We start from the raw sequence: 24,377 nt of genomic DNA, 5'->3' as shown, positions 1-24,377 counted from the left end.
TCTCTCATGGCTCACTTCCCCTTCCAATTTCCCTCAACTCCCTTCTCTTCTCCATCTCCCCTTGTCCTCTATACTATTTGTTATGCTCCACAAATAAGTGAAAACATATAATTCACTGTCTCTGCTTGACTTATTTCACTCAGCATAATCTCTTCCAGTCCTGTCCATGTTGCCACAAAAGTTGGGTATTCATCCTTTCTGATGGAGGCATAATACTCCATAAGTATATGGACTACCCATTCGTCCGTTTAAGGGCATCTTGGCTCTTTCCACAGTTTGGCGACCGTGGCCATTGCTGCTATAAACATTGGGGTACAGATGGCCCTTCTTTTCCCTACATCTGTATCTTTGGGGTAAATACCCAGTAGTGCAATTGCAGGGTCATAGGGAAGCTCTATTTTTAATTTCTTGAGGAATCTCCACACTGTTTTCCAAAGTGGCTGCACCAACTTGCATTCCCACCAACAGTGTAAGAGGGTTCCCCTTTTTCCACATCCTCTCCAACACATGTTGTTTCCTGTCTTGCTAATTTGGGCCATTCTAACTGGTGTAAGGTGGTATCTCAATATGGTTTTAATTTGAATCTCCCTGATGGCTAGTGATGATGAACATTTTTTCATGTGTCTGTTAGCCATTTATATGTCTTCATTGGAGAAGTGGCTGTTCATATCTTCTGCCCATTTTTTTTATATGATTGTTTTGTGTGTGTTGAGTTTCAGGAGTTCTTTATAGATCTTGGATATCAACCTTTTGTCTGTACTGTCATTTTCAAATATCTTCTCCCATTCTGTGGGTTGCCTCTTTGTTTTGTTGACTGTTTCCTTTGCTGTGCAGAAGCTTTTGATCTTGATGAAGTCCCAAAAGTTCATCTTCGCTTTTGTTTTCTTTGCCTTTGGAGTCATATCTTGAAAGAAGCTGCTGTGGCTGATATCGAAGAGGTTAATATCTATATTCTCCTTTAGGATTCTGATGGATTCCTGTCTCACGTCTTTTATCCATTTTGAGTTTATCTTTGTGTACGGTGTAAGAGAATGGTTGAGTTTCATTCTTCTGCATATAGCTGTCCAGTTTTCCCAGCACAGAGGTGCATAATCTTTTTGAATTAGTGTTTCCATTTTCTTCGGTAAATATGCAAAGGTGGGATTACTGGACCATATGGTATTTTTATTCTTAGTATTTTAAGGAACTTCCATACTGTTTTCCAGAGTGCCTGCACCAATTTACATTCCCACCAACAGTGCATGAGGGTTCCCTTTCCTCTACACCCTCACCAACACCTGTTATTTTTTGTCTTTTTTACTTCAGCCATTCTGACTGGTGTGATATTTCATTTTGGTTTTGGTTTTCATTTGTCTGGTAATTAGTAATGTTGAACATGTGTGTCATTGGCCACCTGTGTGTCTTTTTTTTTTTTTTAAATGTCTATTCAGGTCTTCTTCCTACATGCATGCACACAAACACACACATTATTTATTTATTTGAGACAGAGAGAGTGAGCAAATTGGCAGAGGAACAGAGGGAGAGGGAGAAGCAGACTCCATGATGAGGTCAGAGCCAGTCACGTGGCTCAATCTCAGGACCCTCAGATCATGACCTGAGCCTAAACCAAGGGTCTGCCACTTAACTGACTGAACTACCCAAATGTGCCTGTATCAGATTGAATTTATGTGTGTATGTGTGACATAATTTCCTTTTCTTATAGATAAATCTTTTATCCAATTGCTGTTGGAGTTTTTCCTATGTTCGATGTGGGAAATGGCTCTAATCTTGTAGCATTATTTTTAATGGCAAATATTGGAAATTATATATAATGTCCAAATATAGGAGATTGATGGACAAAGTGTGATACACACATACATACAGATACCTGAGAATCAACCTTGATTTCTTTCCTTTCTTTCTGTTGGTTCTATCTACAACCACATCCCATTTTATTAGTTTGCCCAAGTCACCATTTCTTGCTTTGTCTCCCTGCTACCTTTCTTACCCCCTTAAATAATTGTCACAGTTGCTAATTTTTTTTCTTTTTTTAACACATAAGTCAGACCATTTCACAGACCTATTTCTATAACTCCAATGGCTTCCTGGGAAACTAAATATAAAATCTGAACTCTTCCCTATGACCTAGTTATCTAGCTATCTTTTCAGCTTCACTTCCTACCTCTTTCCTCCTTGCTCACAAAACTGCCATAAGCTCTTTCCTGCCTCAGAGGTTTTTCACTTTGCCTGGAAATCTCTTTCTCATGGCTCTTGGCGTTCTACCATTTAAGTCTTAAAGCCCTGTCTAAAGAGGGCCCACAATTTAATGTTTTCTCCCCCATCCTTCCTCTAGTCACCCTATACAGTTCCCTGTTTTAATTTCTTTATAGTGTTTGTTAGCATAAGAAAAAAATTTCCTTCCTTCATTCCCTCCTGCTTTCCTTCCTTCCTTCTCTGTCTCCATTCCTCCTTTTACTGTTCTCTCTCCTTTGTTGACTTGTGCATCTTATTCTCCAGATTTTAAGTGTCATCAGAGAAGGACTTTTGTGCTTCTTGTTTACTTTCGTATCCCTACTTCTCCAGCTCTGACAGATCATATAAACAGTCTGTGTGTATGAATATCCTTGTTTGTATCTATTTAATGTATCTTTATTTGTCTGTGATATTGAGTAAGGGTTACTGTTCATAATAAAACAGTGATTAAACACTACATTAAAAGTATTCAAATGTAGGATATATGAAAAAGAACAGACATTTCCCCCCAAAGAATGGGGAAGGAAAAAGGAAAAACATATGCTTCATGTTGCCATTTTGCTCAACTTTTGTTTTTCTTTTGAAGCAGATTGTAGTAGTAAGCAGAATGGTGGGTGGGTAATGTCCTAGAAAGCAACAGGAGGAGCAGGAAAGAAAGAGAATACTGAACTAAATAAAGCAAAAATAATGGGATAGGTATAGTTTAGCAAGTTAGATCACCTAAAATTCTTGCCAATACTCAACCCTTGGTTTTCTGGACTAATAAGATGGAAAAGAACTATGAATGAGTTTAAAGCAAGAGGATCACTTTGAAAAATTGTATTTGGTTTTAGAATTCAGCCAGAGGTATATGATCCACAGATGTCCATTACCCCTCCCAGGACCAACTTCATTTTCAGCAGCCTGGGTAGGACAACCATAAATGAACTCAGTAGAACATAGCTACCCTGGTATTTCCTTGCGCAATCTCTGTAACTAGCTTTATACATTTTGCTCAGTATTTTAAACTAAAAGAGCTTCTGGTAAAAGTAAATTACAGACTGGAACTTTTCTCCAGAATAAGTAAGTTCTCATTCAGTCTGAAAGCCCTGTTCTTTTTTTAAGATTTTACTTATTTATTTGACAGAGAGAGATGACAAGCAGGCAGAGAGGCAGGCAGAGAGAGAGAGAGGAGGAAGCAGGCTCCCTGCTGAGCAGAAAGCCTGATGCGGGACTCGATCCCAGGACCCTGAGATCACGACCCGAGCCGAAGGCAGCGGCTTAACCCACTGAGCCACCCAGGCGCCCCTGAAAGCCCTGGTCTTAATAGTTTGGCCTCTTTGTCTATTTCCCACCTCCCACTTAGGCTTGTCCATCCTTAGAGACTCAGCCCAAATTCTGTGAAGATCTGTTCAAGTTTGAATCCAGATGAATTTTTCTTACCGAAACTTCTGCGCCTCCCATTGTATTGCTTAGTTATTATTCCATGAACATGTGTCTTGCCTCTTTAATTGGAATATAAGCTCTCTAGAGGTTATGTAACATGTATATCACTTATTTTTTTGGATTATAAAGCATTCCTGGCCCCGTTGTGGGCTAATGGAATAAAAATGGATAAAAAATGTTTTTTGGGGGCCCTCCCTATATATTTACATATACCTGCTCAAAGTAGAGAACCCACTTCAGCCCTCCAGAATGAGTCTGGTCTTTCTACATATAAATCATTAATGACCTTTACTTTTTAATTTCTGACATGAATTTAAAAAGTTCTGGGAATATCATTTTTGATTTGCACATGAAATAATGTGCTGTTTTTCAGAATGAAAACATTCTGAGAGTCATTTTTGTTATGAATAATTTAGAACATTTGTGGATATTCTATTTCTGGGTAAAATAGCACAAAATAAGATTTTAGTAATGCATGTGTGATATATAGTTAAAAACAAAAAATATCTTCTTGAATGTTTGCCTTTGTAGTAAATTCAGTCACTCAAATTGTTTTCTCTCAAGGCCCAAAAATGCTAGGGCATTGCCAGCTTTGAGTTTATCCTGCAAAAGAAAAGAGAGGTTTTAAAGTATTACTTAATGGTTATTTCAAAATACTTTACTGAATGTCTTTAAAAGATGAATTTTTAAAAGATGAATTTCCCAATGTGAGAGAAAAATATTAGTAGGTTAAACAATGAACATTCTTTTTTTAAAAAGATTTTTATTTATTTATTTGACAGAGATCACAAGTAGGCAGAGAGGCAGGCAGAGAGGGAGAGGGGGAAGCAGGATCCCTACTTAGTAGAGAGCCTGATGTGGGGCTCAATCCCAGGACCCTGGGATCATGACCTGAGCTGAAGGCACAGTGTTTAATCCACTGAGCCATCCAGGCACCTCTAAACAAGAAATCTCTTAATCCCTGTTCTGCCTCACTATTTAAAATCTAAGTTTGTGACTTGGTCATGGGAAGAAAGGACAATTAGAAGGGGGAAAGCCCCCTTAGGGAAAAATGCCCTTCTTTAGAAACCTCTGTAGGACTCTCTAATGGGTTTCAAGGACTATTTAGAGACAAATACAGTTGACCCTTGAACAACACAGGTTTGAACTGTGCAGGTCCACTTACATGTGGATATTTTCTTTCTTTCTTTTTTTTTTTTTTAAAGATTTTATTTATTTATTTGACAGAGAGAGATCACAAGTAGATGGAAAGGCAAGTAGAGAGAGAGAGAGGGAAGCAGGCTCCCTGCCGAGCAGAGAGCCCGATGCGGGACTCGATCCCAGGACCCTGAGATCATGACCTGAGCCGAAGGCAGCGGCTTAACCCACTGAGCCACCCAGGCGCCCCACATGTGATATTTTCAATAAATATATTGGAAAATTCTTCAGAGATTCATGACAATTTGAAAAAAACTCACAAACTGTGTAGCCTAGAATTACTGAAAAAATTGTAGAAGGTTAGGTATTGAAAGAATACAGCATATGATACAAGTAAGATACAAAATACAATAAGATACAAAATTTATGTTATCAGTAAGGCTTTTTGGTTGGTCAGTGGCAAGCTATTAGTAGTTAAGTATTTGGGGAGCCAAAAGTTATATGTGGATTTTGATAAAAGGGTCAACACTACTAACTCTGTGTTGTTCAAGGTCAACTTAATAGAGAAAAGGTACAGGTTAGGTCTGTGGGACAGGTGAGCTAGAAATAGTGCCCAGAAGTCATCTAGACATCCTCCAGTTTTTAGACATAGGTGTTGTCCCTTCACATGGCCTGAACAAAAGGTATTTTAGTTTGGCACAAGAGAAGTGGTAGATGAAGCACCTCAGAATATGCAAATATGTAAATTTGTAGATTTCAGATGAAAAAAGGCCTGCCAAATTTTTCTTCAGTTTCTTTCCAGTTATAGATTAGGTCAGCCCTACAGAAAGAACTCCTGTGAGCTGGGGCACCTGGGTGGCTCAGTTGGTTAAGCCTGTGCCTTCACCTCAGGTCATGATCCTGGAGTCCCCAGATGGAGCTGCGTATTGAGCCCCCCTGCTGGGGGGGGGGTTCTGCAGCTCCCTCTGCCTGTCCCCTGCTCATGTGCACATGCTTCCTCCCCACCAAAGAAATAAATAAAACCTTAAAAAAAAATACTGTGAGTTAAGGAGATCACTTCTAGATATATGTCCAGCTTGCAAAGGGCCCCATGTAGGTGAGAGTAGAAGCAAACATGCATAGGGTATCTGTGGATATTAATGCTTCTCTATATATTTTGATCACTTCAGGGTTCTTACACAGTCTTGGACAGTGAGGGATTTGAGGCAGGGACCTCTTACTCAGGGTTCTTCCCTGATCCACATTTGTGCCATCCCCATCTTAAAGGGAAGATTTAGAAGAGAAAACTGTTTACTTTTAAAAATAGGTTGGTACCAACTATCATTTGAAGAAGGTACATTATTGCATGTCGGATTTGGTGTTGGGTCCATGTGCTATAATCTAACAGGTAATATTGCCTTTGGCAAATCACCCAGCACCTAAATCTTCCTCTGCATTTACATGGTGGAATGCATCTTCCTGTCTACCTCCCAGTGCTGATGTGGTCATCAAATGGGTGACCACAAATTATGGGGCTCAAAATTCAAAGGTTGTAGATGCTTCCTTTCACTACTGCCATCCAACCAGTACTTTTTCTTCCCAGAGTTACCAGTTTCTTGTCTTCTTTCCCAGAGATATTTTATGCATATATAAGCAAATACTTATATTTAGGTATATGGACTTTTTTTCACAAGTGGACAGTGTATTAAACACAAATGGAAGTACATTGTATTCGTTGTTTTGTACCTTGCTTTTTAAACTTAAGATACTTTCAGAATTGATTTTGAATTTTTTATGGGTATATACATTCCATTATATGGATATATTATTTATTTAACTGTTATCCTGTAGATTGTTTCAGTATTTTATTATAAATAATTTTATAGTAACCTTATATAGAATATCATGAATTTGTGAGCGTAATGTTTTCATTTTTTATAATTTGACCTTAAAAGTCATAAGCACATAAAATAAAGAACTAGAGGCACAAAATAATAATAATTATCTGGTAAAGGTCAAATCAGGAGACTTAAGGTAATTTGGTTTCAGTTTAATTTTGGTTAAGGGAACTTGGATTCTAGTTTAGAAGGAAGCCAGGAATTATGCAAAAGGATTATGACTGAGACTTTTTTAAAAAAAAAAAAGGTTATTTATTTGAAAGATAGAGGGAGCATGAGCAGGGAGAGGGGAAGTGGAGAGGGAGAGGGAGAAACATACTCCTTGCTGAGTGGGGGGCCCGTGAGCAGAGCTCAATCTTAGGACCTCTGAGTCACTGAGCAGAAGGCAGACGTTTAACTGACTGAGCCACCCAGGCGCCCTATGACTGAGACTTTTATAAGATTCATTAAGAGTTTATATGTCCCTGTGTCTTCATCTTGGGCCACCCTTGACCTCAGTTGTGATTTGCAGTGAATTCCTGAGGAAGAACTTGTTTTATTGTGGGGTACGGGTGGGATGGGAGGGAGTGACAAAGGAGAGGGGATCTGAGGACATGGATTCTGATTTTATTTTATTTTATTTATTTATTTAAAGATTTTATTTATTTATCAGAGTGGTGGGGGGGAGAGCAAGCACAGGCAGACAGAATGGCAGGCAGAGGCAGAGGGAGAAGCAGGCTCCCCACTGAGCAAGGAGCCCGATGTGGGACTCGATCCCAGGACGCTGGGATTATGACATGAGCCAAAGGCAGCTGCTCAACCAACTGAGCCACCCAGGTGTCCCTGGATTCTGATTTTAAACTCACGTTGGTTCATAAGCTGAAGGGGAAGAATAGGCAGTGGCAGCATTATAGTACATTTTAGTATCATTTACCCACACTAAAAATCAAATGCCAAAATTTAAAAATCGTTACTTGAGAGTTCTGGTTCTTTGAGTATTTGTTAATCAAGACTTTAATCTCAATATCTAAATAACCAGAATCATTACAATTTTTGAAATTGGTAGATTTGTTACAGAAATGTTAAAGAAAAACTTAGACATCTTTCTTGTTTATCTAACATACAAGCATAAATACTATGATATGCTTCTCTACAGTTTCTGTTTTTGGCTCTATGAATTTAGTTGTACTAGAACTTTCAGCTTTTAAAAAATAATTTAAAAAATTTAATTCCAGTGTAGTTAACATAAAGTTAGTTTCAGGTACAATGTAGTGATTCAGTTGTTCCACTCAGTGCTCTCAAGATAAATATACTCTTAATCCCCACCACCTATTTCACCCATCCCTCCAACCATCTTCCCTCTGGGAACCATCTATTCTCTATAGTTAAGAGTCTTTTTCTTGGTTCATCTTATGTTTTCTCTTTTGTTTGTTTTGTTTCTTAAATTTCTCATTTGCGTGAAATCATACGGTATTTGTCTTTCTCTGACCAGCTTATTTCACTTAGCTTTATACTCTGTAGCTGCAGCTGTGTCACTGGAAATGGCAAGATTTCATTCTTTTTTATGGCTGAGTAATATTCCATTGTATATATACACCACATCTTCCTTTGCCCTTTAATATTTCCACTATTTCTAGTAGCAATTCTAGGAATATTAAGCATAATGTTTCCCTTGTTCTTTGTTGTCATATTTGAAAGTACTATAAGACCAAAGAATTGAGTGGAAAAACTCAGGAAGAAAACCATGAAGCAAAAGACGTATACCTTTGTTTCTGCATCAAATTCTTCTATGGACTCTATCAATTTCCCAGGTTCCAGCTCCCCTAGTGGAAAGGGGTAATCAGTTCCCAAAATGACTTTATTCTGAAAAAAAATTTTTTAACTGTAACTTGATGAAGGATCAAAGAACCTTCCCTAAATATAATTATATTTACTTATTACAAGCACTCCTATGATAAGATAACAAATCCTTTCAGTTAAGAGAAACAAACTGATCTAAAATGTTTGATTTAATGGATTCAAAGCATATTTTGACATTTTCTCCAGCAGGTGTCGCTATTGGGTTTCTTAAAGTTGTGAATCCACCTGCCCCCTTCCTTCCTCTTTTGAGTAACTGAAATATGTAAGAAGTAAGCATCTATTTAATAAAACATGCTGATATCTGCAGATGAAATTAAGGATTCTATATTTCTTAGAATGACACACTGCAATTGATCCCATAATTTTTTTTCGGTTTTATTTATTTATTTGATGGGGGGAGGAGAGAGGACTCATGAGCCTTGGGGAGGGGCAGAGGGAGAGGGAGAAGCAGACTCCCTGCTGAGCAGAGAGCCCAGTGTGGCTCTACACTCAATGTGGGGCTCAAACTGAGACCAAGAGTTGCACACTCCATGGACTGAGCCGACCAGGTGCCCCTGATCACGTAATTTTTGAAAACATGCTGCAGTTGAAAAGGGGAAAAAAAAAAAAAAAAACAACTGGATGAAAAGTAAAGACAAACAAAAAACAATCCCCAAAGAATTCTAATCTCTACAAACTGAATAGTTGTCTTTTTTTTTTAATGTTGTCACTTTGAATCTCCGTTTGACACTTTGTACAACAAAGCAGTACAGGCTTGTCCATCAACAAATATATAAAGCAGTATGTCAGTCAGTATGTTAGAATCTAATTATCCTGGTCAACCAAACAGAAATGGTCCCTGTCCTCAGAGAACTCATAATGTAATAAGTAAGAGAGATATTAAATCAGTAATGGCAATCTATCAAAATAAAATAAAAACATTTTTTAAAAGATATTTATTTGACAGAGAGAGAGAGAGATCACAAGTAGGCAGAGAGGCAGGCAGAGGGAGAGGGGGAAGCAGGCTCCCTGCTGAGCAGAGAGCCCATGCGGGGCTCCATCCCAAGACTATGAGATCATGACCTGAGCTGAAGGCAGATGCTTAACCCACTGAGACAGCCAGGTGCCCCAATAAAAACATTTTCAACCAGAAATTTTACTTCTAGAAAAATGTTCCACTAATACACATGTAATAGAAATATACACAAGGAAATTAATTGCAACATTATTTGTACCAGCAAAAGACTAGCAAACTAAATATAGTATATCTAAACAAGAGGAATGAGGAATACTTACATATGTATTGGAATAATCACTAAGTTATATTGTAAAGAGGAATAATGTTGAGGTTTTATAGTAAAGAGAAAAAGTCTACGACAGTGTATCTGCTATGATTGTATTTCTGTTTTTAACAAGGGACCTATAGACAAAGAAATATACTTTTGTATGTATACAGTCTATTTCAGGAATGGTACTCATGAAACAAATAACATTAGTTGCCTCTGAAAAGAAGATTAGGATTTGGAGATGGAGGAGATCCCTGCCTCCCTTTAAGAAATGTAATTCATGGGGCGCCTGGATGGCTCAGTTGTTTGGGTGTCTGCCTTTGGATCAGTTGGTGATCCCAGGGTCCTGGGATTGAGCCCCACATCAGGGTCCCTGCTCAGCAGGTAGAGTCTCCTTCTCCCTCTCTCTCTGCCCCTCCCCTGCTCTCTCTTTCTCTGTCAAATAAATAAATAAAATCTTAAAAAAATAACTCATGTAACTTAAAATTTAGCCTTTTGAATGTATAATTCAGTGCATTTTAGTGTATTTATGAATTTGTGTAATAATTCCCACCATCTTATTCCAGAACATTTTTATCACACCAAAGTTGATCCCATACCCATTAGCAGGCACTCCCCATTCCCTCCTTCCTCCCTTCCTAGTGTAAACCATTTTATCCTCTGTGTCTATGGAATTGCCAATATTCCAATGTATAGATGTACCATATTTTGCTTATCCCTTAGCAGGTGATGGACACGTGGGTTGTTTCTACTTTTTGACTTTTATGATAATGTTGCTCTGAACATCTTTTAAAATTAACATATAGTATATTATTAGTTTCAGAGGTAGACTTCAGTGATTCATCAGTTGTATATAACACCTAGTGTTATATATATATATAAAATATATATATCATATATATATATCATTACATCACGTGCGCTCCTTAATGTCTGTCACGCGCTTACCCCATTCCCCCACCCACCTCTCCTCCAGCAACCCTCAGTTTGTTTCCTATAGGTAAGAGTCTCTTACAGTTTGTTTCCCTCTCTGATTTTGGGTTATTTTATTTTTCCCTCTCTTCCTTATAATCCTCTTTTATTTCTTAAATCTCACATGTGAGTGAAATTATGATAATTGTTTTTCTCTGGTTGACTTATTTCACTTAGCATAATACCTGAACATTTTTATACAAGTTTTTACCATGAGCATGTTTTCACTTCTCTTGGATATATACACTTAGGAGTGGAATTGTTGAGTCATATGGTAAGTCCATTCCCACCAGAAATGCATAAGGGTTCCAGTTTCTCCAAACCCTCATCAGTTCTTGTTATTATTCATCTTTTTGATTAAAGCCATCATAGTAGGTATAAAGGAGTATTTCTCTGCGGTTTTCTAGTGACTAAATACGTTGAACATCTTTTCATGCATTCATTGGCCATTTTTGTCTTTGGAGAAATACCTATTCTGATCCTTTGTGTCTATTCAAGCCCATGTATTTACTTTTTTTTTTTTTAAGATTTTATTTATTTGTTTGACACAGAGAGACAGTGAGAGAGGGAATACAAGCAGGGGGGAGCTGGAGAGGGAGAAGCAGGCTGAGCAAGGTGTCTGACTCCTAGCTTGATCCCAGGATGCTGGGATCATAACCTCAGCTGAAGGCAGATGCTTAACTGCTGAGCCACCCAGGCGGCCAAAACCCCTGTATTTTCTTTTTATAGTTAGATTGTAAGAATTTTAAAATATTTTCTGAATATTAGAGATTTATCAGACATAAATTTATAAATATTTTCTTCTGTGTGGGTTGTCTTTTCACTTTACTAGACATATATTTGAAGTACAAAAGTTTCATTTTGATGAAGTCTAGTTTATCTGATTTTTTCCTTTAGTTGCTTATATTTTTGGCATCATATTTAAGAAATTATTTCCTAAACCAAGGTCACAAAGATTTACAACTATATTTTCTTTGAAGCGTTTGTAGTTTTAGCTCTTCCATTTAGGTCTTTGTTCTATTGGGGTTTATTTTATTTTATTAAAGATTTTTATTTATTTATTTGAGAGAGAGACAAAGAGAGCACAAGTAGGGGGAACAGCAGAGTCAGAGGCACAAGCAGACTCTCTGCTGAGCAGGGAGCCTGATGCGGGACTTGATCCCAGGGCCCTGATATGATGACCTGAGCTGAAGTCAGATGTCTGACTGACAAAGCCACCCAGAGGCCCCTGTTGGAGTTTATTCATTTTATTTATTTATTTATTTATTTATTTATTTATTATTTAAAAAAAAGATTTTATTTATTTATTTGTCAGAGAGAGAGAGAGGGAGAACACGAGCAGGCAGAGTGGCAGGCAGAGGCAGAGAGAAGCAGGCTCCCTGCTGAGGAAGGAGCCGGATGCGGGACTCGATCCCAGGATCCTGGGATCATGACCTGAGCTGAAGGTAGCGGCTCAACCGACTGAGCCACCCAGGCATCCCTGGAGTTTATTTTTATGTAGTGTGTACATAAGGGGCACAATTTAAATTTTTTGCATGTGGATATCCGGTTGTGTCAAAAGACTATTCTTCCCTCATTTAATTGTATTGGCACTTGTCTTCAAAATGTCTCTTATGCTAGTACTACACAGTTTTGACTGTGGTAGCTGCATAGAATGTTTTGAAATTGGAAGTGTGAATCCTTCAAATTTGTCCCTCTTTTTCATATTGTTTTGGTTATTCTGGGTCCATTGGCTTGTCAATTCCTGCCACCCGCCCCCCTCCCCCCGCCCCCGGCCCCAAAGGCACCTGTTTTTTTTTTTTGTTTTTTTTTTTTTTTAGATAGGGATTACATTGAATCTTTTAGGTCAAATCAGCACTTCCATACATCACCTAGTGCTCCTAACAGGTGCACTCCTTAATGAACATGGGATGTCTTTTCATTTATTTAGGTCTTCTGTAGTTTTCTTCAACAATGTTTTATAGTTTAGTGTCCAAGTCTGGCATTTCTTCAGTTGGATTTATTCCTAAGTATTTTATTCTTTTTGATACTATTATAAATGGAATTTCCCCCTCAATTTCATGTATGGATTATTCATTGCTAGTTTATTGAAATACAATTATTTTTAAAAAAGATTTATTTATTTATTTGAGAGAGATAGGGAAAGGGGCAGAGGGAGAGGGAGAGAGAAACTCAAGTAGACTCTGTGCTGAGTGCGGAGCCCATTGTAGGGCCCGATCCCACAACTCTGAGATCAGATTTGAGCCAAAACCATGAGTTGAAAGCTTTAACTGTGCCACTCATACACCCCTGAAATACAATTAATTTTTATATACTTGTCTGTTACCTACAACCTTGCTGAATCTGTTTATTAGCCGTAATAATTTATTTGTGGATTCTTTAGGATTTTCTATATATAAGTTCATGTCATCTGAAATAATTTTGCATCTTCCTTTCTAATCTGGATGCCTTTCATTTATTTTTCTTCCTTAATTGTCCTGGCTAGAATCTCCAGTACAATATTGAATGGAAGTGGTGAGAACAGAACCTTTCAGTTCACCATTAAGTTTGTTAATGTTAGTTGGGGATTTTTCACAGATGCGCTGTATCAGATTGAGGAAGCTCTCCTACTAGTTGCTGAGTGTTTTTTATTATGAAGTACTTTGTTGAGTACTTTTCCTGCACCTATTGAGATGACTGTGTTGTTTTTGTCCTTTATTAATATGGTATATTATATTAATTTTTGTGTGTGTGTTGAAAAACTTGCATTCCTGGGATAAACCTCAGTAGGTCATGGTATATACTTCTTTTTACACATTGCTGGATTGAGTTTAATAAATATCACTGGGGGAGAGCCCCTGGGTGGCTCATTCGGTCAAGTGTCTGCCTTTTGCTCAGGTCATGATCTTGGGGTTCTGGGATCGAGCCGTAAGTTGGGCTCCCTGCTCAGTGGTGAGCCTGCTTCTCCTTCTTCTGCTTCTCTACCTCATGCTCTCTCTCCCAAATAAATAAATAAGTGAAACCTTAAAGAAAATAAAATTACCAATTTAACCTCTTTACTTGTTAGAGGTCTATTCAGATATTCTTTTTCCCTTGAATCAGTTTCTGTCATCTTCCTAGGAATTTCATTTCATTTAGCTTATCTAATTTGTTAGTGTACAATTGCTCATTGTTTCTTCTTATAATTCTTTTTATTTCTTTAAGATCTATAGTAATGTCCTCCTCTTTCAATTCCAATTTTAGTAATTTGAATCTTCTCTCTTTCTTGATCAGTTTAGCTAAAGGTTTGCCATGTGAGCTTATCTCAACCAAATTTTGGTTTTGTGATTTTCTCTATTTTTCTATTCTCTATTTTTTTCATATCTGCTCTGATATTTATGATTTCCTTCTACATGCTCACTTTGGGTTTAGTTTGCTTTCCTTTTTTTAGTTTCTTAAGGTGCAAGCCTAGGCTATTGAGTTGAGATTTTTCTTCCTTTCACTATAGGTATTTTGCAGCTATAAATTCCCCACTAAGTACTGCTTTAATAGCAGCACTTCATGAATTTTGGAATATTATGTTTTATATTGTATTTGTCTTAAATATTTTCTAATTTTCCTTGTGATTTCTTTTCTTTCTAGTGTCCTTTTATTTCAGCCTACAGGTATGCTCTTTAGCATTTCTTGTATAGCATGTCTACTAATGATGAATTCTCTTTGTTTTTGTTTATTTTGAAACGTTTTCATCTCTCTTCATTCTTGGAGGATACTTTTGCTGGATCTAGAGTTCCTGATTTACAGTTTTTTTTCTTTCAGTGCTCTAAATATGTTTTCCACTGCCTTCATGGCTTCTGATGAGAGCTAAGGATAGAGCCATAGAGAACATCAACATTGCAGGTGGAATGGTTGCAGAAATGGAGCGTAGAGGGAAGTCCCCACAAAAGAGGTAGAGAGAATGATTGAGGTGGAAGGAAAGCCAGAAAAAAGTGGTATTAAAAAAAAAATGCAGGGGTGCCTGGATGACTCAGTCATTAAGCATCTGCCTTCAACTCAGGTCATGATCCCAGGGCCTGGAATTAAGCCCTATGTCAGGCTCCCTGCTCTGCAAAGAGCCTGCTTCTCCCTCTCCCACTCCCCATGTTTGTGTTCCCTTTCTCGCCGTCTCTCTTTCTGTCAAATAAATAAATAAAAATATTTCAAAAAAAGAAAAATGCAAAGAGAGATATGTAAAGTTTTTACTAAGTAATGCTTTAGAGAGCATAAAAAAGGTAAGCACTGAAGTTTGTCTATTGGTTATGCCATCCTTATTAAGTACACATCCAGTGGAGTGACAGGGAGAAAAACAGCTGAATTGTATGAAAAATAAATGAATAGTGAAAAAATGGCAAGTGTCTCTTAGCTTGGGGGCCCCTCTTCTCTTTTATTGCTGTTCTATTTGTGCTACTTAGGCAGTCTTGTCTGTAAACAAAGATCTAGCTCCTAAGCCTTGAGTCTTGAGTATAGGTCTTCCTGCTGGACTTCGCGCCTCAGCTACCTCAATGGCAATTAAAACTCAATGTTACCTAATATTGAAGTCCTGATCTTAATATTTATTCTGCATCATGTTCATTCTCATTCTCTCTCTTGTTCTCATTTTCCCACACTCTTACTCTTTTTCCCATCCCTGTCCACTTGTATCCTGGATATCTTCTGTTTGCTTCTCTAGATCCACTCTCCATTCTTCTTTAGTGTTTGTCCCCTGGAGACTGACCAATGTGAACTATGCAAATACTCCCTTATCTTAGGCTTCTAGTTGAGTTTGGCTAATAGGTAACATGGGTGGCAGACTGGAGAGTAGAGGGAAAGTGTTTATGTTTCAGGTCCCTTCCTGTGGAGTTATTCAGCTTAGCTCTACCTCAAAGTCTCTGCTCTTGTTATACAGATCCTTTCACAGAGTCCTGTCTTGAAGTTTTGGTCTAGAATGGAAATGGAGCTTTCCATACCTTTGTAAGTACTCCATTTATTAATTTTCTTGTAGTTTTCCCAGTTCAAGCTTACCATCTTATTTTTTGCTGGAACCCTGTTGTCACAGTGTGTACTCATTATACCAAACATTATAGTTTCCTGAATTTATTGGGTTGATTGCATCCAGCCCTGAACAACTGTTTTTGATTGATTGACTGATTGATTGATTGATGTGGTGGATACCTCTTTGTTTTGCCAAAATTTCAAACTGATAGGAATGTTGCAGGGTAATTTAGGGATCTGCTATTTAACCTTCACCCAGATTCACCAATTTTTTACATTTTGCCCCCTTTGCTTTATCATTTTCATTTTATGGATAATTGTGTATATATGCTTTTTTTCTGAACTATATGTAAGGTGGAAAATCATGGCTCCTTACATCTAAACAAATTAGTTTATTACCTAAGAAACAAGAACATTTAAAAAATATAATCACAGTACAGTTCTCAAAATCAGAACAGTTAAAATTAATATAATGCTATTATATTATTCCTAGTCCATACTCAGTTTTGTCAGCTGTCCCGATAATCTTTTTTCCCAGTCTAGGATCCAGTTGATAATCACATTAAATTTAATTGCTCTGAAGTTTCTCTTAATTTAGAACACTTTTTTGTTTGTTTGTTTACTCTTGACCTGGATTTTTTTTGAAGAGTACAGTCTAGCTATTTTATAGAATGTCCTTAAGTTTGTGTATGTCTGATTGTTCCTCATGATTACATATATTATCTGTTTTTGGTAGAAATCTTACAGAAATGATATTGTCTTTTTCAGTACATCATATTAGGGGGGCATGACACCAGTATGTCCTAGTATTGGTGATGTTTAATCATTTAGTTCAGTTGGTGCCCACCTAGTTTCTCTACTATAAAGTTATAATTTTTTCCCTTCATGATTAATAAGTAATTTGTGTGGAGACACTTTAGGATCACATAAACATCTTGTTCCTCATCAAACTTTTACCCACTGGTTTTTATCATATTTTATCAGTAATGATTTTCTAGCTCTATAATTTTTTCCACACTCTTTAATTCTAAGGAAGAGATTTTATTATATATACATGCTTCTTTATTGAAATATATATGCTCATGTATTTATTCACATATATTCTGCACCCATTTATATATATAGATAGATAGATAGATAGATATCTATCTATCTATCTATATATCATTCTGGACTTTATTTAATTTAGTGGGTTATAACCCATTCCTGTCATTGTTTATTTTTGATGAACAGATCATAAATTTGATCAGTGTGAATACCTTCAAGTTGTTCTCTGTGTCCTCATGTTATTTCCCCACTATTTTTTTTTTTTTAAAGATTTTACTTGTTTATTTGACAGAGATCACAAGTAGGCAGAGAGGCAGGCAGAGAGAGAGGGGAAGGGAAGCAGGCTCCCTGCTGAGCAGAGAGCCCGATGCGGGGCTGGATCCCAGGACCCTGAAATCATGACCCAAGCCGAAGGCAGAGGCCCTAACCCACTGAGCCACCCAGGTGCCCCTTCCCACTATTTTTTAAGTACTCTCAAGCACAAGTTGTTTTTCCAGCTAATTTTGTACTTTCTCTGTTCTGAAATCAGCCATTTCTTCAAACAGCCCAGTTTCCCTATTGTGAAAAATGGTATCAGTAAACTAAGATCTGGGCAGAATGTGCAGAAAAGATTTTCAGAATTGCTGATACATAGTACTGCAAAAAGTAAAGTTAGCTAGAATTTTATATATATATAAAATTAATCTATACATTGAATGTAATCCAAGCTGAGTCCAAAATGTATAGGGATATACAAAGGACCAGAGAGCCAAAATAATCTAGAAAAAGAAAAGTAAAATTGGAGACCTGCATTAACTGACTTAAGAGCTATTATAAAGCTATAGCAGTCAAAACAATGTGGACACACACACACAAACACACATATATGTATAGAATTATATATATAATTCTATACATATATGTGTATATATTAAACATTTTATTTATTTATTTGAGAGAGAGTTTGAGAAGGGGGGGAGGGTCAGAGGGAGAAGCAGACTCCCTGCTGAGCAGGGAGCCCGATGTAGGACTCGATCCTGGGACTCCAGGATCATGACCTGAGCCAGAGACAGTTGCTTAGCCAACTGAGCCACCTAGGCACCTCTAGAATTCAGTATATTTTTAAGGTAATAATTACATAGATTAAATTATAAAATTCTTAAGTATTCAATTTGATAAGTTTTTTTCTTAATTTGGTAAGTTTTGACAAATGCATATACCTGTGTTACTCCTACCCCTATCAAGATGCAGAACATTTCCATCACCCCAGAAAGTTCTCACATGTCACTTCACTTAAGATTGTTTCTAGTTTTTGGCTGTTTTGAGTAAAGCTGCAATGAATGTTTTTGTAAAGTCTTTTTGTGGATATATGTATTCATTTCTCTTGAGTCAATATCTGGGAGTATGTAGGAGTGTGTTCCATAGCAATATACTGAAGTTTTGTTGTGCCATATCCTTTGCAATGCAGTTTTCAGTCTCTTTGTTTTTAGCACTCTAGTGATGTGTGTGGTTTATCATATTACATTTCCCCAGTGAACTAATGATGTGGAGTATCTTTATCTATTTACTTATTTTTACCATTTTAAAGAGCGTATTTCCTTTTAGTTTTTTCTTTTTTTTTTCAAGTCTTATAGAGATAAATTAACATGGAACATTATGTTAGTTTAAGGTGTACAACATCATAATTTGACATATGTATATATTGGAAAGTGATTACCTCTGTAAGTTTAACATGTATCACCTCACATAGTTAAAACTATTTTTTTCTGTGGTGAGAACTTTTAAGATCTACTCTCTTAGCAACTTTCAAATACACAGTATAATGTTGTTAGCTATAGTCACCATGCTGTATATTACATCTCCAGAACTTATTTATCTTACAACTGGATGCTTGTATCTTTTGACCACTTTGACTCGTTTCCCTTGGTATCTTTAAACATGTTTATTGGCTAGTTGTACATCTTTTGCAGAATGGCTATTGAAGTCTTTTGTCTATTTTTAAGTTGGGTCATTTGTTTTTTAATTACTGAGTTGTAGTAGTTCTTTATTTTAGATGTAAGTCCATTGTCATACATATATTTTATGAATATTTCTGCCATTCTGTGGCTTGCCTAGTCACTTAATTTTTCTTATAAAGAGAGAATTTAATTTGATGATGTTTAACTTGTCTTTTTAAAAATGTTTACAGTTTTCTGTGTCCTGTCCAACAAATTTCTGTTGGCTACGATGTTAAAGAGATACTCTTCTATTTTTTGTTTCTTGAAGCTTTATAGTTTTAGCTTTATGTTTAGGTATATGATCCTTCTCAAATTATATTTTGTTTATGGTGTGAGGTAGAGTCAAATTTCATCCCTCCCCCGCCCTATGACTACCTACTTGTGCCAGCCCCATTTGTGAGAGGACTTTCCTTTTCCTTTAGTTGTTTTTATACCTTTGTCAGAAATTAATTGATCATATAAAAGTGAGACCATTTCTGCACTCTTATAGTCTATTCCATCCACCTATTTGCCTGTCCTTATGCCAATACCACATTGTTTTGACTGCTATAGCTTTATAATAGCTCTTAAGTCAGTTAATGCAGGTATCCAATTTTATTTTTCTTTTTCTAGATTATTTTGGCTTTCTGGTCCTTTGTATATCCCTATACATTTTGGACTCAGCTTGGATTACATTCAATGTATAGATTAATTTTGACAGAATTGTCATTTTTTTTTTTTAAGATTTTATTTATTGGGACGCCTGGGTGGCTCAGTTGGTTAAGCAGCTGCCTTCGGCTCAGGTCATGATCCCAGCGTCCTGGGATCGAGTCCCACATCGGGCTCCTTGCTTGGCGGGGAGCCTGCTTCTCCCTCTGCCTCTGCCTGCCACTCTGTCTGCCTGTGTTCACTCTAGCTCCTCTCTCTGACAAATAAATAAATAAAAATCTTAAAAAAAAAAAAAAAAAAGAATCCAAGAACTCAATATTGTTAAGATGGCAATTCTCTCGGGGCGCCTGGGTGGCTCAGTGGGTTAAAGCCTCTGCTTTTGGCTCAGGTCATGATCCTAGGATCCTGGGATCAAGCCCCGAATCTGGCTCTCTGCTCAGCGGGGAGCCTGCTTCCTCTTCTCTCTCTCTCTCTCTCTCTCTGCCTGCCTCTCTGCCTACTTGTGATCTCTATCAAATAAATAAATAAAATCTTTTTTTTTTAAAGATTTTATTTATCTATTTGTCATAGAGAGAGAAGCGAGAGCAAGCACAGGCAGACAGAGTGGCAGGCAGAGGCAGAGGGAGAAGCAGGTTCCCCGCCAAGCAAGGAGCCCGATGTGGGACTCGATCCCAGGACGCTGGGATCATGACCTGAGCCGAAGGCAGCTGCTCAACCAACTGAGCCACCCAGGCATCCCGAGTTCTTGGGATTCTTAAACACTGTTTATCTTTCCATTTATTGTTTTTTTTTTTTAAGAGATTTTATTTTATTTTATTTTATTGTCAGAGAGAGTGAGCACAGGCAGACAGAGTGGCAGGCAGAGGCAGAGGGAGGAGCAGGCTTCCTGCTGAGCAAGGATCCCAATGTGGGACTCGATCCCAGGACGCTGGGATCATGACCTGAGCCAAAGGCAGCCACTTAACCAACTGAGCCACCCAGGCGTCCCATTTATTTGGGTTTTTAACAATTGTTCTCAGTCATATTTTATAGTTTTCATTGTAGAGGTATAGCACATCTATTGTTAAGTTTATTTCTGCATACTTGGTGGTTATTAACACAATTGCTAATTGAATTGTTTTGAAGTTTTATTTTTTATTATTGTTTTTAAAAGATTTTATTTATTTATTTGACAGAGAGAGAGCGCACAAGCAGGGGGAACAGCAGACAGAGGGAGAAGCAGGCTCACAGAGCAGGGAACCCGACATGGGGCTTGATCCTAGGACCCTGGGATCATGGCCTGAGCCTAAGGTAGATGCCCAACAACTGAGCCAACCAGGGGCCTTGAAGTTTTAGTTTACAGTTGTTTGTTCTTAGTATATGGAAAGACAATTGATTAAAAAAAAAAATTCCTAATGGGGGTGCCTGGGTATTTTAGTTGGTTAAGCATCCAAGTCTTCATCCATTCAGGTCTTGATCTCTGGATCAGAGACTTGTGAGTTCAAGCCCCATGCCCAGCATGGAGCCTACTTAAAAAAAAAAAAAAAAAAAAAAAAATTGCCCTCATGTCCGCAATCTTGCTAAATTCAGTTACTAGTTTTAGCAGTTACTTTGTAGGGTTTTAAAAATTTCTGCATAGACAATAATGTCCATTTGCTAACAAAGACAATTTATTGCTTCAACTAATTTGTATGCCTTTTATTTCTTTTTTCATCTTTCTATGCTGGCTAGAATCTCTAGTACAATGTTGATTAGAAGGGGTGAGAGTGAACATCTTTGTCTCTTTCCCTATCTTAGGGAGTAAGTGTTTATTTCACCACTAGATAGGGTGATGACTCTAAGTTTTTTTTTTTTTTTTTTTTTAAGATTTTATTTATTTATTTGACAGAGAGAGATCACAAGTAGGCAGAGAGGCAGGCAGAGAGAGAGAGAGGAGGAAGCAGGCTCCCCGCTGAGCAGAGAGCCCGATGCGGGACTCGATCCCAGGACCCTGAGATCATGACCTGAGCAGAAGGCAGCGGCTTAACCCACTGAGCCACCCAGGCGCCCCTGACTCTAAGTTTTTTGATAATGCTCTTAATCAGATTGAGGGCATTCATTCCTATTCCTTAGTTTGTGAGAGTTTTTTTAAAAATCAGGAATGACTAATTAATTTTGTCAAATATCTTTTCTTCATCTATGAAATAATCATAGTGTTTATTCCATGAATATGGTAAATTACATTGATTTTAAGAAGTTAAGGCAATCTTGCATTCTTAAAATAAACCCTGCTTGTTCATGATGTATTATTTTAAATTATTGCTGAATTTGATTTACATATATATGTATGTGTGTATACATAAACATATGTTTTAGAGAGGGGAAAAGGGTGGAGGAAGAAGGGAGGAGAGAATCTTAAGCAGGCTCCATGCCCAGCACGGAGCCTGAGGCACAGGGCTTGATCTCATGACCCCGAGATCATGACCTGAGCTGAAGTCAAGAGTTGGACACTTAACCAACTGAGCCACCCAGGCGCTCCTGATTTACTAATATTTGTTAAGGATTATGCATCTTTTTCTGGAGGGATAGTGATTTGTAATTTTATTTTCTTGTGTAGTCTTTGTTAGGGTTTGGTATTAGGTTCATTCTAGCCCCTTTATGGGAATTGAGTTGGGAATTGTTTCCTTCTTTGTTTTTCTGGAAGTGTTTATATGGGATAAGCATTATTTTTTCCTTAAATGTTTGATAGAATTTACAAGTAAAACTACTTGGGCTTAGTGTTTCCTTTGTAGAAAGATTTTTGAAAACAGATTGTTTCCCTTAATACATATTAAAGTTTCGGTAAATTATGTAATTCAAAAAATTTGTCCATTTAATTTGTAAAATTTAGTGGCAGAAGATTGCTCATAATATTTTATTTTATTTTTTCATAATATTCTTTTGATATCCTTTTAATATCTGTATGATCTGTGGTTTTATCCCACTTTTAGTCCTGATGTTAGTAATCTGTGCTTTCTTTTTCTCTCTCTCTCTCTCTCTCTTTTTTTTTTTTTTTTTTTTGACTTGACCGATCTTTATAGGAGTTTACTTTACTGATCTCTTAAAAAGAATCCCAATTTTGGGGGTGACTGGCTGGCTCAGTCTGTTAAGCATCTGCCTTCAGCTCACGTCATGATCCCAGGGTCATGTTGGGCTCCCTGCTCAGTGGGGAGTCTACTTCTTCCTTTCCCTCTGCTCCTCCTTTTGCTTGTACTCTATCCCTCTCTTTCCCGCTTACTCTCAAAGAAATAAAATCTTTTAATCTTTAAAAAACAACAACAAGCAGGTTTTTATTATTTTTGTTAAGTAAGCTCTATATCCAATGTGGGGCTTGAACTTCTGATACCAAGATCAAGAGTTGCATTCTTTACCAACAAAGTCAGCCAGGCATCCTCAAACACCCAAATTTTGATTTATAAACTTTCTTTATTGTTTATGCTGGTTCTGATTTTTTATTTTGGCTCTTTATCATTTCTTCCTAACCGCTTACTTTTTTATTTTTTAAGATTTTATTTTTATTTATTTTCCTGAGAGAGAGAGAGAGCACAAGCACAAGCAGGGGGGAGCAGCAGGCAGAGGGAGAGGGAGAAGCAGAAGTAGGCTCCCCATGGACAGGGAGCCCAGTGTGGCACTTGATCCCAGGACCCTGGGATCATGACCAGAGCCAAAGGTAGTTGCCTAACCAACTGAACCACCCAGGCGCCCCCTCTGCTTACTTTGAGTTTAATTTTTTCTAGTTTCTTTTTCTTTTAAGATTTTATTTATTTATTTGTCAGAGAGAGAGAGAGAAAGAGAGAAAGAAAGAGAGAGCACAAGCCAGAGGAGCAGCAGGCAGAGAGAGAAGCAGCCTCCCCAAAGGGCAAGGAGCCCAGTGCGGGATTCTATCCCAAGACCTTGAGATCATGACCTGAACCAAAGGCAGATGCCTAACTGACTGACCCACCCAGGGGTTCCACCTCTTCTATTTCTTAAAGTGGAATCATAAATCATTGATTTTATACCTTCTTTTTCTAATAGATATATTTAAAGCCATACATTAAAAAAAATGAGGTATAATTGACATACAACGTTAAACAGTTGACCCTTGAATAAACACTGGAATTGGGGACAGGACAGTTGAAAATCTGAGTATGTGCTTTCACTCATATGTGGAACATAAGCAATAGCACAGAGGACCATAGGGGAAGAGAGGGGAACCCAAAGAGGGGGAAATGAGAGAGGGAGATAAACCATGAGAGACTCTGGGCCCCAAGAAACAATCTGGAGGTTTCAGAGGGGAAGTGGATGTGGGGAGGGGGTAACAGGATGATGGGTATTGAGGAGGGCATGTGTTGTGTTATACTTAACTAACAAATCATTGAACATTAAATCAAGGACTAATTATGTACTATACAGTGGCTAACTGAACATAATAATAAAAAAAAGTAAAAAAATACATTAAGAAAAACTAAAGCATAAGTTAGTGGTTAAGCATTCCAAAACTGGAGTCATACTGCTAGGGTTTGAATTCTGGCTCCAACCCTTACTAACTATATGTCCTTGGTAAAATTGTTTATACTTTCTGTGCTTCCCCCATCCATAAAATTATCATATTCTAGTATTTATATCCTTTGTGAAAATAAATATTTTGAAAATTAAATGAGATGGTAAATGTAAAACTTTTTGGAGAATTCCTGACCAGTAAAGAGAATCAAGGTATATATGGTATTTTTTTCCTCTCCCCTTCCCAGCTTTATTCAAGCATAATTAATAGCTAAACTAGTAATATGTTTATTTCTATTTTTTTAAAGATTTTATTTATTTATTTGACGGAGAGAAATCACAAGTAGACGGAGAGGCAGGCAGAGAGAGAGAGAGGGAAGCAGGCTCCCTGCTGAGCAGAGAGCCCGATGCGGGACTTGATCCCAGGACTCTGAGATCATGACCTGAGCCAAAGGCAACGGCTTAACCCACTGAGCCACCCGGCGCCCCTGGTAATACGTTTATTAAAAAAAAAA

At 37.5% G+C, this 24,377-nt stretch overlaps 1 protein-coding gene across 1 annotated transcript in view; it reads right to left on the bottom strand.

The window, feature by feature from the left end:
* Positions 1-3,449: 3,449 nt before the first annotated feature.
* Positions 3,450-24,377, bottom strand: part of ACMSD (aminocarboxymuconate semialdehyde decarboxylase) — a 104,851-nt gene continuing 83,923 nt past the window's right edge. Inside the window, exons 9-10 of the mRNA XM_045066543.1 lie at positions 8,415-8,513; positions 3,450-4,260 (exon numbers count right to left, since the gene is read on the bottom strand). Of these exons, the coding sequence (XP_044922478.1) occupies positions 4,198-4,260; positions 8,415-8,513 (162 nt within the window). The 3' untranslated portion in view covers positions 3,450-4,197. The remainder of the gene's footprint in view (positions 4,261-8,414; positions 8,514-24,377) is intronic.

Source organism: Mustela putorius, unplaced genomic scaffold, assembly GCF_011764305.1.
Source record: "Mustela putorius furo isolate JIRA1106 unplaced genomic scaffold, ASM1176430v1.1 tig00003867_pilon_pilon_pilon, whole genome shotgun sequence".
Lineage (NCBI taxonomy): Eukaryota > Metazoa > Chordata > Mammalia > Carnivora > Mustelidae > Mustela > Mustela putorius.
This window is presented reverse-complemented; position numbering and strand designations above follow the sequence as displayed.